The 14246-nt window shown below is 51.1% G+C and overlaps 6 protein-coding genes across 6 annotated transcripts; 2 read left to right on the forward strand and 4 right to left on the reverse strand.

Annotated features, from left to right (window-relative positions):
- Positions 1-28: 28 nt before the first annotated feature.
- On the reverse strand, positions 29-1266 carry N7477_001508 (60S ribosomal eL13 domain-containing protein; the record flags this gene model as incomplete). Its single annotated transcript, XM_056963171.1, has 5 exons — positions 29-461; positions 505-686; positions 810-856; positions 962-992; positions 1108-1266. Coding segments are annotated over 5 exons (852 nt in total), but the record flags the coding sequence as incomplete, so codon positions are not given.
- Positions 1267-1815: 549 nt separating this feature from the next.
- On the reverse strand, positions 1816-3057 carry N7477_001509 (uncharacterized protein; the record flags this gene model as incomplete). Its single annotated transcript, XM_056963172.1, has 1 exon — positions 1816-3057. One exon carries the CDS (start codon positions 3055-3057, stop codon positions 1816-1818), a length of 1242 nt encoding a protein of 413 aa, XP_056826091.1.
- Positions 3058-4416: 1359 nt separating this feature from the next.
- On the forward strand, positions 4417-7440 carry N7477_001510 (uncharacterized protein; the record flags this gene model as incomplete). The annotated part of the gene is made up of 1 exon (XM_056963173.1): positions 4417-7440. One exon carries the CDS (start codon positions 4417-4419, stop codon positions 7438-7440), a length of 3024 nt encoding a protein of 1007 aa, XP_056826092.1.
- A 186-nt stretch (positions 7441-7626) lies between these two features.
- Positions 7627-8736, reverse strand: N7477_001511 (uncharacterized protein; the record flags this gene model as incomplete). Its single annotated transcript, XM_056963174.1, has 1 exon — positions 7627-8736. The coding sequence occupies one exon, from the start codon at positions 8734-8736 to the stop codon at positions 7627-7629; it is 1110 nt and encodes a 369-aa protein (XP_056826093.1).
- A 371-nt stretch (positions 8737-9107) lies between these two features.
- arp6 (actin family protein) lies at positions 9108-10690 on the forward strand (the record flags this gene model as incomplete). The annotated part of the gene is made up of 4 exons (XM_056963175.1): positions 9108-9603; positions 9671-10370; positions 10428-10490; positions 10552-10690. The coding sequence occupies 4 exons, from the start codon at positions 9108-9110 to the stop codon at positions 10688-10690; spliced, it is 1398 nt and encodes a 465-aa protein (XP_056826094.1).
- A 2392-nt stretch (positions 10691-13082) lies between these two features.
- On the reverse strand, positions 13083-14186 carry N7477_001513 (3-hydroxyacyl-CoA dehydrogenase family protein; the record flags this gene model as incomplete). The annotated part of the gene is made up of 5 exons (XM_056963176.1): positions 13083-13539; positions 13598-13688; positions 13751-13816; positions 13911-14010; positions 14061-14186. 5 exons carry the CDS (start codon positions 14184-14186, stop codon positions 13083-13085), a joined length of 840 nt encoding a protein of 279 aa, XP_056826095.1.
- Positions 14187-14246: the final 60 nt, after the last annotated feature.

A 14246-nucleotide genomic window follows, 5' to 3' on the forward strand; every position in this document is an offset into this window, starting at 1 on the left:
CATCATCAGCAGCGGAAAATTAACACATTTATTTCTTGGCAGCGGACTCCTCGTCGGCCTTGGCCTTGGCACGCTTCTCGCGCTGGCCACGGTTGCGGGCGTCGGCGCGGGCGTCACGCAGCTGGCGGTAGACGGAACCCTCGACCTTGGGCATGGAGTCACGCTTGACCTCAGTGACGGCGTTGCCGGCGGAGAGGTTGTCGATGGGGAAAGTGGCCTCGACACGGGTGGCGAAGCCCTCAGTCTTGCCCTCGGCGAGGGAAGCCTTGACGGCCTTGACGTCCTCAGCGGAGGAGTCGAGCTTCTTGAACTGACCGCTCTTGCGGGGAAGAGGATCAGGCGGGCCTTGTAGTCCTGAAGACGGGCAACGTTGGCAACCAGGGACTCCTTGGAGTAGTTGGTACGGCGGTGGTCGACGGAGATACCAACGGTGGGAGCGAGCTTCTTGGGATGCCGGCCTCCTGTAGTTCAAAAAACATAGTACATCAGCAGATGTTCTCCCACACAAAGATTTCAGTCGAATTTACCTTGAGCTCAGCCAGGGTGAAACCACGACCAGCACGAACACGGCGGTTGTACTTGTTGGTGGGGCAGCGCACAACAGGACGCAGCTTGTCGACGGGACGGGGAGCGACGGCAGCGGCCTTGGCGATACGGTTCTCACGTCTGCGGTGCTTACGACCGGGCTAGATGGGCGCATGTTAGTCCACCAAATTCGGTTATGAAAATTTTCTCCTCAAAAAAGCCGGTCGTTTGTAATATCGATTGGCGAGAGGGGAAACCCATCAGGGGAGTAATCGAAGTCGTACCTGGTCGAAGTGCACGCGGACGCGCTTCTGCCAATCCTTGCGGAAGTCTGCAAAAATGAATTAGCATATTGAAAAGTCACTATTTTGCGAATCCATTCGTCGTTGACAAGGTTCAAGCGAGCGCAGGGATCGTGGTCGTCAGGGTCACTCACGGTTCTTCTGGATCTGGTTGTTGTGCGCGACCTATAATCCCACAGAGAAGTCCATCAGCCAACATTGTTCCACGTCCAGCACAAAGATGCCGCAAAGATTATCGTCCAAGCATTCAGAATATCAGGCCAGTCCATCTTCGCAGCACAGAAATCGAGGGGTACGCACCATGGTGACGGTTGGGGTCGAGCCGGGTGGTGGTCGTCGGAGGGTTGCTGGTCAAATCTCCCTTCACGGCAGAAACTGAAGTTGCTATTTTTCGTGTGGCACCCGGTCCCCACTCACCGCCTCGCTTAGCGAGCCCTAACCTGCCTCGCTGACTCAGCTCACATTTCACCACGTGACAGACCCGATGTAGACTAGTCCAAATGAAGCTGGACCAAAGTAGATTAGTGTGAATATTGACAAAATTGCGTAGTGAATGCGTATGACCGACCTGCTGCGGTCGGATCGATCATGAGAGTCTACCAGATGAAAGAATGAATTAATGGTGATGGTTTGAATTTCATTCCTACTTTACAGCCGCTCTGGGTATGCATTTGCAAATTCCCATTGTGTCCGAGCCCTAAGGCCTTCCCGGCTGCTGATGCAACTCGATCCGAATCGAGTCTATCAAGGCAGCCTATGTTGCAAAGTTCCGATTGTAAACGCCGTCCCAGTGGATGATACCCTTGAATATGAGAGGTACCACCAAGTCCCAGAAAAAAGAAACACGCAGAAACAAACGAAATTCAGTCGCTATTTAACAGAGGTGCCATAATCATTCATCAGTCGTAATTTGGAGGCAAGTCGTAGCAAGTAAGCCGATGGGGCAGCAGCGTTAGGTCATCAATCATATGCAGATGCAAAGGGCAAGTTAAGAGTGGATTCCGAGACCCACTGCGCCCTTTCTGGATCTCTTGACGGTGCCATCTTCTTCGGAGCTGGCCTTGCGCTTGTGTGCTTGAGGCCGTGACACACCGGGCTTCTTTACTTGACCAAATAGCTTCGTCTGAAGCAAAGTGCTCGTTCTGGGGGCGGTTGTCCGCATCTGAGGGTGTCGCATTTCCTCATCTGCCTCTTCGCCCGACAGAGAGACAGTGCTATCACTATCGTACTGATTGTTTTGAGCAGGTGTCATGAACGAACGCTCCTGACGAGCAGAGCGAGGGTGGCTTGGAGTGACAGGAACTGAAGAGGGAGGACCATATGTACCCTGAGGCTCAGGGATGTTATTCGTGAACTTGTCTGCGAAAAGGAGGGCAGCAAGTCCGTCGGTGTGTTCGCCACGGCAAATAGTGTGCAGCTCGTTCTGCATGCCAGGCGACAAGCAGCCGTAGCTATAGATTTGGGAGAAGTGTCGACGGTTTTCCTCGATTCGCTTCTTTAACATGTTGTTCTGATCGGTGAGTTCCGCAGTCTGTGCAGCGGCATCATCGATCGCGCGCTTGGCATTCCGCAGTCGTCGATCCAAGACGGCGTTCACATTCTCCAAATCTTGCGACCGCTGCACGGCGGTCGTGTAGTCAGCAGCAGAGAAAGACTGCTTTGGTGTGATAGGCTCAGCAGGCCGCGAGCGGCTGCGGTACTCTGCGCTCTGAAGAATCTCGACCTCGCGCTTAGCGAGCTGGTGTTCAACCTCGGCGCGCTTGACGGCTTCATTGCTGGCGAACGAGACCAGGCTATTCTGAAGTTTGAAGTGGAGCGCGGACATGCGGGACTCTTGGGCCACAGCGAGGAGATCCTTGGCAATGATGCGCAGTTGTGTCTCGTTGGCTTTGTCAATGTCCTCAGCTGTGGGAAGGTTCTCCGATGCGCCGTAAGCATCGCAAAGAGACTTGCCCAAGTCCACGGGAGTGATGAGAGAGGGGCTGAGAGACCGAGAATGGGATCGGCGGAGAGGCGCACCCGGAATTTGAGCAGAAGGGGGAGGTGTCATGTCGGAGGATGAAAGAGGTGGCGGGGAAAGGAACTTCTTGTCCGACTGGGAGGACCGGTTGATGGCGGCACTCAAGTCGGGGGACGGAGACAAAGTTGCTCTCTTGGTAGGTGTCGCCGGGGCGAGAATCTCAGCCGGCGAAGCGAGCGGACTTTGAGAACGGTGCGTAGGCCGAGACATGGCCGATGATGTAGTGGAGAGAATAAGACAGCAAGGGTCGACCGTGGGGAACAGTCCACGCACTGCAGTCGTAGTTAGTTATCGGTTATCACTAATGGGGCGGTGATGAGTAAGTCTGGCGCATACCGGAGAGATAGATAGAATATGGAAGACACTGTATCAATCCAGATCTTAATCGGAGCTTCAGAAATGACGGTCAACAAGGTGGAGAGTCAGGGATGAGTGAAAGGGAGGAACTCGTGTGGGACGTTTTGGGTTGATATCGTGGAGGAGGGGGGCTGGGAGGCTGGGAACAGCCGATGCGAAATGCGGCTGGGTAGAGACCCAGCCTCAGCCAACCATTTATAGAATGGACCCAATCAGGACCTTCAAAAACGGATCCACCAGGCCCCATGCGGCTAGACCAGTCACGGGATCTTCAGGGCAAGTAAACAGCCGCTGCGAACGACGACGTTGGTCTGGCAACCGATAAGCTTTGCGTTGTACCTACATCATAGCCCTCAAGTTAGGCAGCCTGGTGGGTATAGCAATCTAAGGTATCTGGCACAGAATGTCTAGACATCTTCGTTGGATATGAATTGAACTAGACGCCATGGAACACATTTCAAGGATCGTGGAGGAATGTTCACTAGGCCAGAAGCGACAGAGGTTACAGTGCTGGACTTGCAATGGGACACTACATGGGCACTCTAGCAATCTCAGTACCGGGCTCAGAACCTATCAATTCATTGTTCACTATGAGTGTGGCTGGACAGGTACCGAAATGAAATCTAAATACATGTTCAGACCAATTCCCGTAGCTGTCGGGGCTCTTGTGAACGAGAGCAAAGATCGAAAATCTCCGTGTCGTCATCATGGTTGAAGCATCCAGGCACTCGTCTCTTATTGTGGCTCGTGCAGTCAAAATGACATAGCACTCATCGTGAGCTCTTCCGATCTGTGGAGTCTCAGAGGCAAACGCGGTGTGCCACGCGGTAATGGGTCAAACAAGATGGATTTGACTCCTTGACAGCGGCTAGGACCCATGCCTCTAACCTATTTCCACTAGACTCAACAGAGTGAAACAGATATGCAAGGTGTGACAGAAGCTATCATGAAAATGGAAACTGGAAAAGAAAAATTAAAACGAACCATATGGAGTTGCTGCCTTAGGCCGCTATCGCGTCAAATGTAAACAATCTTTGGCTTCTACTCCATTCTCTGGCTTCGCTAGCTTCTCTAGTCTCCCCGATTTAGCCTTTGGGAAGGTGGGATATTTTGGTACTTTGTGCTTCCCCACCTACACTGTTCTAGTCCAGAGGTGACTCTGCTTTGACATGTGGCGTCCATAACTCTGTCCTATCCCAAATCCTCGCCAGAATGGACGGTCAGTCCAGGACCGCAGCTCGTCCTGCGAGTGGTCTCCCGCGCCCGACTTCGAGACTACCTCTGCCGATCTCAACAGCATCAAGAACTCTCCGGCCATCACCATCTCGAGACCGGCTGCAGGCGGATCCTGGTTTGGACCATAGCCGGCTGCGAAGACCGTCACGCGAATCCCTTCTCAAGAAGCCCGCTCCACGCTATTCAACCCCGACGAAAGTCATCCGCGAAGACCTGCTCACGCAAGTTGAGCTCGAAAGACAAGTGAGCAAAATAAAAATCTCAGACGACGTGACTACCGGGGAGGAAGAAGATGACGACGAAGCCCGTGGTCGTTCTCTGTCGGATCGGACAATCGAGACACTTTCGAGTATTCCTCCCTCACCGGCTTCCATGAGACAGTCAAGCTTCTTCAATGGCACCAGTCCAATTCGTTCTCCGTCAAGGACACCATCAAATGTGTCCTCTTATTCGCGATCGCCGTCACAGTCATCCTCTGGACGGACCGGCGACGTCTTAGCCCAGCCTGTCCCCAAACTTCGCTTTCCATCCCAATCTCACATGTCGGCAGCATCTGCTTCGTCTTTGCCGACGAACCACATTTCGGATACTAGTGAACCCCGCACGAGACTCAAGTTGCCGTCGTCGAGACAAAGTATTGCGGTTGTAACTGGTGGCTTCGACAACAGTGTTACGCCGAAAAAGACGATCCCGGGCAGAACAAGCATGCTCAAAGCGCCCACTCAAGCTTCGCCCGCTCGTTCTTTCCCAGGGAAAATGTTGTCAAAACCCACGCTGTCAGACATGGGACCTCCAGAGCGACCACTCCAAGTACACAAGACGAGAAAACCTCGGACAGACTCACCATCAGCAGCAAGATCTCCCTCAGCAGCTCCACGAAGCTCCTCACGATATGTATCGGCTGCATCCATACAGGTTGAACTTACCCCAGAACAACAAGCGGAAAGTGAAACGAGGAAAGTTTCCAAGTCATCGAACGCTCTTCGCGACACCATTGCCAAGGCAAAGGCTGCGCGAAAGGCAGCGGTCTCGAAAGAAAAGTCAGAGGCAGCACCTCATAAGATGGCTGTTGCACCGTTGGACAGTATCGATACCGAAGATCCCTTCAATCAGTTTTCCGATGGCTCAGACACTTCTGTGCTTAAGAAACGCGTGGAGAGCGCACGGAAATCGGGTATTTTGAATATTGCAGCTCTTTCTTTGAAGGAAATCCCGAGAGAGGTGATCGATATGTATGTATTCGATCCCGATGCAGAAAATTGGTTTGAAAACGTAGATCTGGTCAAATTCATCGCTGCGGACAACGAGCTACAAGAGGTGGCGGATGCCACTTTCCCTGACATCGATCTGATGGACCTCGATCCGGAGAGCGAGGAGCGGGGCCCTCAATTTGGTGCTCTGGAATCCCTGGACCTTCATGGAAACCTGCTAAAGTCTATCCCAATGGGAATTCGACGACTACACCAGCTTCGCTTCTTGAACCTGTCCAACAATGCCATGAGTATGGACAAGCTTCACGTCATTTTGGAGATACCATCTCTCACGGATCTAAAGTTGGCCAATAACCAACTAAGTGGACCTTTCTTCTCGGAAATTGGCCGTCTCAGCCAGCTGGAGTCTCTTGATCTGCGTGGCAATGGGATCACATCGCTGCCTGATGGGTTAAAAGAATTGACAAGTCTCAAAACGTTGGACGTAGGTGGGAATCAGCTGACAGCTTTGCCTTTTGAAGCATTGAGCAAACTCCCGCTGCGAACCCTTAATGCTCCCAAAAATTCGCTCCAGGGGACACTGATACCGGAGTCTGTGGATCGCCTGGAGACTCTGCAGTCTCTCAATATTGCTGGTAACTCTGTGGAATTATTAGCAGCCAACGGGGCGCTTGTCATGCCCAGCCTCCAGAACCTTTACATGGGCGTGAATCGCATGAAACATCTACCCTGCGTCTCTTCATGGCAATCACTTTTGATCTTGTCAGCAGAAGACAATCGTATTACTCAGCTCCCGGAAGGACTCGTGAAACTCCAGAGCCTCAAGAGCGTTGACTTTACCGCAAACAATCTGGTTCAATTAGATGAGAAGATCGGGCTCATGGCAAGCCTTTCATCGTTCAAGGTCGGTAACAATCCACTTCGTGACCGCAAGCTCTTGAGCATGGGACCGGAAGAAATCATACAGCATCTCCGAAACAAATGCGAACCTGAACTGCAGGACACCGATGACGAGGGCTCGGTTGCGACCCAGTTTACCCTCGCACCGGAAACCCCAGAATGGGAAAATGCCTGGAAGGTCAAGCCTGGAGGTATCATCGATAGATCATATTCGGAACTTACAGAATTGGATACCGAGAATTTGGAACTGATCAGCACAGACGATGTCCGCTGCCTTTATCTGCAGCATAACGCATTGTCATGCTTCCCCATCTCGGCACTGGGGCTGCTCGCCCAGGGCTTGATTGATCTTGATCTTTCTTATAATCCATTGGACAGCTCTAAGCTCCTGTCTTCATCGCTTGAGCTTCCAAGATTACAAACTCTCAACTTGAGTGCCGCTGGTCTAACCACGCTGGACTCTCTTTTGACCAATCTCCAAGCGCCGTTGCTCAACTTCCTCGACGTGGCCAACAACCGCCTGAAGGGAGCCTTGCCGCATGTCCGTGAAACTTTCCCAGGTCTCAAGACATTACTAGCCTCCGACAACAAACTTGAAAGCCTGGACTTCGAGGCAGTGCAGGGTCTTCAGGTTCTAGATGTCAGCAACAACGATATTGACTATTTACCACCTAAGATTGGGCTTCTTGGTTCTGAGCACAACCCTAAAAATTGGGGCAACGGAACGGCTTTGAGACGCTTTGAGGTTGCAGGCAACCGTTTCCGGGTTCCTAGATGGCAGACTGTCGCCAAAGGGACCGATGAAGTTCTTGACTTCTTGATGAAGCATATTCGCGAGAATGACCTGCCCGAGTGGGAGCGTGAAAAAGCTCAGGCTGAGGAATACTAGACGTGTCGAGGAAAAGCACTCTCGGTAGAATCACTATATACACGATGGTGCTTCGTATATAATTTTCCTTCGTTTCATCCCTGTATATAACCTTTCAAATGTATTCTACTTTCTTGATCCATCACTCAGACAAGCATTCGTTTTGAGTATGCAATGTATTCGCTCCATGTACATTATTATCTTGATCTATGCAGTTGCAAACGCATCGATCGGCTTGCTCACTTCAGCCATGACCTTGAACCACGCACTCGACCAGATCGAAAACTTGTCCATCACTTTCTTGTCCCCGGCTTCAACCTCATTCCATGGCGAGGCGACTGATGCAACAGCCTCCGCGGCATGCTTCTGAGCCTTCTTCAAGAACTTCGCCGACTTGGCCATGTTGGCTTCATACAGGGCTCCCGCCGCCTCGTCGACCTGATCTGGTATACTTTGCAGATTCAACATCAGTGCCTCCAATTTGGCGACACCGCCAGCTGAAGACAAAGGCGCGTCCCCAGCATTCTTCAACCGATTGGTAGCGATGGAAGGGTAGACCTGAGCTACAGGCTTCAGGAAACGAAGTGTGTTCGTCTTCTGCTCCTTCAGCGCAGCAGTATCCTCTTCGTCATCTTCGTCATCGTCATCATCATCGTCGTCCTTATCCTCATCCTCCATCAGATCATCAAAGGAATCATCCTCTTCCTCCGGATCCCAATCCTCAATCTCCTGGACGGCGTCCCTTACAAGATCCCTCCACTGTTCAACACGATGCATAACAAAACCAACAACACCCTTTGTCGCAACCTCCGCAACAGCATCACAGGAATCCCACACGCGCCCCGTAGCACGCGTAACAGCCTCCTTCTCACTCTTCACCAATTCTCCTTCCTTCTTCTTCGGATCCTCCAATTTCTCTTTCTCTTTCTTCTCGAAAACCTCCTTGACAAGCACAACAAGCGCTTTGAGCTCACTCAGTGCCGCGCGCACAAGTAGACAAACCTCCGCCTGGAACGCCTTTGTATAATCCGCCGGCGTCACGAGCATCGCTGCCGTGACCAGCGAAGGGAGGACGGAGTCATTGCAAGCGCGCAATACACCGGTCACAGCCGAGTGGGTGAAAGGTGAGGTAATGGTAAGAAGCGACAGCTTCGTCACCTGTGCTTTAAGACCGGTGGACGAAGCGGAGAGGAGGGGTAGGGCTTGGGCATCTTTGGAAGAGGGTTGGTCGGTGCGGACGGATGACGAGACAGTTTCTTGGAATTGCTCGATTAGGTTGAGCGTTGTTGATAGAAGAGTGGCGAGTTGTTTGGCCATTTTTAGGAGGCGTGGCGCGGCCACGGTGGTTGTTTCGAGAGTTGAGGAGCTGGGAGAAATTTTAGGCGCAGAGGCATCAAAGTCCGCGGGGCTGATTAGGGTTCTGCGGGGCCACTATGGGTTATGTGTATATGACGCGAAAGACTCTAGTTTTTCGATCTATTCGTCCTGTTCAAGAAAAAGCCCAGGGATGTTTGTCAATTGAAATCTCGTATTCGGTGAGTACATCATTCAATTTATAATGAATCAGAAAGATCACAGAGTTGAAGTATATTCCTACGGTGGCCTAAGGCACCAATATAAACCAAACTTGGCAAACACCGGAGCTTCAACTGTCTTCGCGCATCATCGGTATTCACCATCTTGCAAACATGGGAACGACAAAAGCCAAAGCCCCTGCGAAGGCAGCCGTGGCGTCTCCAAGCATATCACGCAATTTGCCCAAAAAGACATTCGTCCTCGACAATGGCGCGTACAATATGAAAGCAGGCTATGCGCCTGATCTCTCCTCCGAAGACATCCTATCCGCATGCACCTCAATCCCGAATGCAATAGTCAAGACCCGCGACAATCGGATTGTGATTGGCGCGCAGCTCGCAACACACGTCACGGACTGGAACGAGGCAGCGTTTCGACGACCAGTAGAGAAAGGATATATCGTTAACTGGGAAGCGGAGAGAGAAATATGGGAGCAGTCCTTTTTCGAGGAAAAGGCAACGGCCCGGAATAAGGCACTGCGGATTGGGGCGCCAGAGGAAACTACACTTGTCCTGACTGAGGGGCCGAATACGCTGCCGGTGTTGCAGCGGAATACGGATGAGATGGTTATGGAGGAATGGGGATTCGGAGGGTATGCGAGGTGTATAGGTAAAGCAGCTGTGCTTTTCTACTGTATTTTTTTTGTAGGGAGGCTAATCTTTTGCTGAACTCACAGGGCCAACGCTCAACGCTTGGAACGAAATCCACAGTCTATTCGGAGACACTCTCACTGGGAAATCCGAGTCTGAGATTCTGCCCGCCGACTGCCTCCTTGTTGTTGATTCAGGGTACTCGCATACCACGGTGACACCGGTCTATAAGGGACAAGCTCTCCAGCGCGGAGTGCGCCGTCTTGACATCGGTGGGAAACACCTCACCAACTATCTCAAAGAAATCGTCTCGATGCGACAATATAACATGGTGGACGAGACCTATATTATGAACGAAGTCAAAGAAGCTGTGTGCTTCATTAGCAACGACTTCAAAGGTGACATGGAACGTACCTGGAAAGGCAACCGAAAGCTTCAAACCGAAGAAGGCGTGGTGGTGGATTTTGTGCTTCCTAATCCGAATGCCGGCAAGAAGGGCTTTATGCGGCCCCATGATCCGCTTTTGCATGCAAAGAAAAAGAAGGGTGCGGCATCTGGGTTAAGTGCTGAAGTGCTCTCGGAAGATGTACTAGTTCTGGGCAATGAACGCTTTGCTGTTCCGGAACTTTTGTTTACTCCGGGCGATATAGGCATGAAGCAGGCTGGTATTCCAGATATGATTATGGAAAGCTTGTCTGTCTTACCGGCTGGATTACATGTTGCCTTTTTAGCAAATGTGCTGGTTGTTGGTGGCAATGCTGCTATCCCGGGCTTTATGGAGCGACTGTAAGCCTCCTGGTCATGCGATGATGTCCATATGGCGTTACTGACCGTCTTGCATAGTGAGACCGAATTACACCAAGTTGCCTCATCGGACTGTGTTGTAAGGGTGCGTCGGGCTACTGAGTAAGTTGGCTTGGTTTCTTGAGTATCCAGTCACTTCTGCATACTAACACACATGTAATAGTCCTGTTCGCTCGACTTGGCTAGGCGGAGTGCGCCTTGCCAATAACCGAGAGGAGCTCGGTCGAGTTGCCATTACTCGCCAGGATTATCAGGAGCATGGATCTGGATGGGCGGGACGACGTTTCGCTGGCACTATCTAAACCTTTGACTGAGCAAAAGTCATGATCAATCTTCATTTCAGGAGTTTGGGAGCCTTGATCTCGAAGGCAAATTTGAATGTATAATGATACCCTTGCTTAGGTGGTGGAATTCAATTGAAGATTTATAGCATTGTACCGTGGCCTTTACAAAGTCTATCCCTGGTCCATCAATAGTAGTTCTGAGGTACATTTTAAAATCAGAAACGATGCCTGAAATCTTTGTAAACTATTCCAACGGTATGACGCGATGCTGACACGTTCACAGTCTACAGTGGATTACAAGACGGTCCAGCTAACGATAGTAACCATAGTTGAAGAATGAAGCTCTTACCAGACTATCTGATGTTATCAGGGGTTCGAAGGGTCATAGGATAGTCATTGGCCAGAATTTTTGCTTTTCAGGCACGAGGGCGGTCTCGTTGAATTAATTGCAATGGCGATGTGTCTTGCTTTGCTATGTGATTGTGAGACACTTGGACATCTGCTAGCAATCTCCATACATGAAAAGCTAATGAATGAAAGCATCATTTGATGGAAATAACCCAGTGACAACCAGCGGTGAAATTTGATCAATAGGGTGAAAATGAGCGACGGACGACCTACGAGTTCATTGGCCTCGATGCTCCCAGCATGCGTTTGTTCGGCCGTGGCATATCTATCACCGATACTTCCTAGGAGATTGAACACAGAGCTGACCGCGACAGTCAGACCGATATCTGGCAGCAAGACTATCTACAATGCAGAAATCTTCAATGCTGCAGACACTGAACGACGAACTGCATCGCCTACTTCGAAGGCGACTATCGGCCGAGGCAGCCCAGGACACACCCAACATTACCGAATGGCATTCTACGAAAGACTCAAAAAAGTCGTCAGAATCGTCGTACCTAATAAAGAGTGAGTTCCCAAATTGATTTTCCCATAGCCACTAAGGTATCCAGAAACTGCATAGCCTGCGACAAGCAAGTACGGTCGACGAAGCTCACCACCGCACCCTGCCAACACAAATACTGCCATCGGTGCATTCGAAAAATGGGCGAAATAGCCTTGGAGAACAAAGAACTATTTCCAGTCCGCTGTTGTAACCAAGTAATCCCTGTCAAGCGAGTGGCGATGAATATGGAGGTCTATAAGAAGAAGCTCTATACATCCCGATCAGCCGAGGATGCCGTTCCACCAGCCGAACGATGGTATTGTCCTCAAACCACCTGCGGGAAATGGATACCCCCACATTATTTGAAGCCCGGTGCAACAGTACATAAATGCTGTCACTGTCGGGCAATGATCTGCTCACAATGTCGGGATCTTGCCCACGAACGCCGAGACTGCTCCAAGGATCCTGGTTTGGAGGCGGTACTAGAGGTCGCTCGACATCGTCATTGGCAACGATGCCACAATTGTCACGCCATTGTGTCAAAGAAAACGGGCTGCAACCATATGAGATGTATATGTGGTGCGGAGTTCTGGTGAGTGATGTACAAAACCAAACCTGGACGTCATTAATAAGGAACAAGTTACATTTGCGGTGGCCCGTGGGGATGCAACTGCAGACAGACGGTCGAGATCTTGAACCATGTCAATGAAATTGACGAAGATGAAGACCTCGCCATCACGATTGTTGCAATGGAGATGGCAGAAAGACAGGAGGATGAGATTCCGCGCGGCGGAAGTACGGCAGAAGCAAGGCCAGCACGTCAGACCCAATGTACTCGACGAGAATTCGAAGATACCGCATTGATGATCCCCGCGAGAGAGATGGCTGCAGAACAAGAAGCCGAGAATGAGCACGCTCAAGTGAGAAACTTGGAATTGGCCAGATCGCCCCTAAAATCACAGAATCAACAATCCTCAGCGCAGGATCTACAATCTCCGAGGTCTTTTAGGTCTCGATCTAAGCGGCCCATAAGACCTGTTACATCGACCATGCCTGCTGGACAGTCCAGAGCTGGACGGGAAGAGAGACCTGAAAAAAGACCCGCGATCGATCCAAGGTTGGCAAGAGAGTCCTTGTTGTTCGCTATGGACTCTAATACTTCAGCTTCTGCGCAACCGTCAGCGGCGACTCAACCATATAGCCCACCAGGTACTACTTCATCAGCCTCCGACCCACCAGTGAATGATTCAGCGGGTTCTGCAGCAGTGCACCCGGCGCGGTTTTACGAGCGACAGCAGCTTTTGAACGGGAGCGGCGCCACATGTTCTCGACGAAAACTCTTGGGAAAGGAACAACCAATGAGCTGGGAAGCATGAAGAATTACTGTTTAAAACAGCGACTTGAAACCAGATTGACCGTGTATCGATTGAACCAGTAGATCTAAGACGGTAGCATACAGAAGGTATATCGCAAAGTGAAAAGTATCTCGTCAGCATCATACCCAAGGCATGACAGCGATCAGTAGTCGTAGAAGCCCTTGCCCGACTTCTTACCCAACCAACCAGCATCTACCATCCGACGCAGCAGACCGGCAGGACGGTACTTGCTGTCACCGGTCTCCTGGTGGAGAACATTCATAATGGACAAGCAAGTATCCAAACCAATGAAATCCGCCAAGACCAGAGGACCCATGGGAACGTTGGTGCCAGTCTTCATGATATTATCAATATCTTCGCGACGACCGACACCAGTCTCCAGACAGATGATTGACTCGTTAATATACGGCATGAGAATACGATTGGCCAAAAATCCAGGCGAGTCAGCAGAGACCGAGGCCACCTTGCCCATGCGCTGGACAAAGGCAATAGCAGTATCCATGGTCTCCTGGGAGGTCTGCAGACCCCGGATGATCTCGACACCCTTCTGAACAGGGACAGGGTTCATAAAGTGGGTCGAGATCACCCCGAGATGGAGCCTGCAGGTCCGTGGGGTCGGTAGTCGTAGCAGCCGCAATCTTAGTAATAGAGATGGACGAGGTGTTAGTCGCCAGGATGGCATGCTTGGGTGCAATCTGAGCGAGATTGCTAAAAATCTTCTGCTTGAGATCGATTATCTCGGGTACGGCTTCAATGACAAAGTCAACCGAGCAAAGGTCGTCGATCTTCAGTGTCGGGATAAGAAGAGACCTCGGGCCGCGTCGGCGGCCTCTCGGGTAAGACGTTGCTTGGCGACATCTTTCTCGAGGAGCTTGTCTGTAGGATGGCACCAGATTAATACAGTTCATAGGGCATACAGGTCATCTCAAAAGACAAAAGGTCTATGGATGAAAGGAGGGGCTGTGATTACCGGCAAACTTTAGACCCTTATCCAGGGAGGCCTGGTTGCTGTCGACCAGAGTGACAGGAATTTGGGCCTTCTGTGCAGCAACAAGAGCAATTCCAAGGCCCTGTGTCTTGTTAGATTCCTCGAATGTCGTGCATGGAACATACGACTCACCATTTGACCGGCCCCGATCACACCTAGCGATTTGACCTCGGCAGCGCTCGTAGCGGCGGTAGAGCTGAAGCTGCGAGCCACCACGGGGCCACGACAGCAGGCAGAGCGAAGGGAAGAGGCGAACATGGCTCCGATTGCAAATCAATAATGTGCTGAAGAGAAAAGAGAAATTCCAAACCGTATAGA

This window comes from Penicillium maclennaniae (genome assembly GCF_028827695.1).
Source record: "Penicillium maclennaniae strain IBT 15551 chromosome Unknown utg000002l:1.0-2354659.0:1.0-2356205.0, whole genome shotgun sequence".
In the NCBI taxonomy this organism is placed as follows: domain Eukaryota; kingdom Fungi; phylum Ascomycota; class Eurotiomycetes; order Eurotiales; family Aspergillaceae; genus Penicillium; species Penicillium maclennaniae.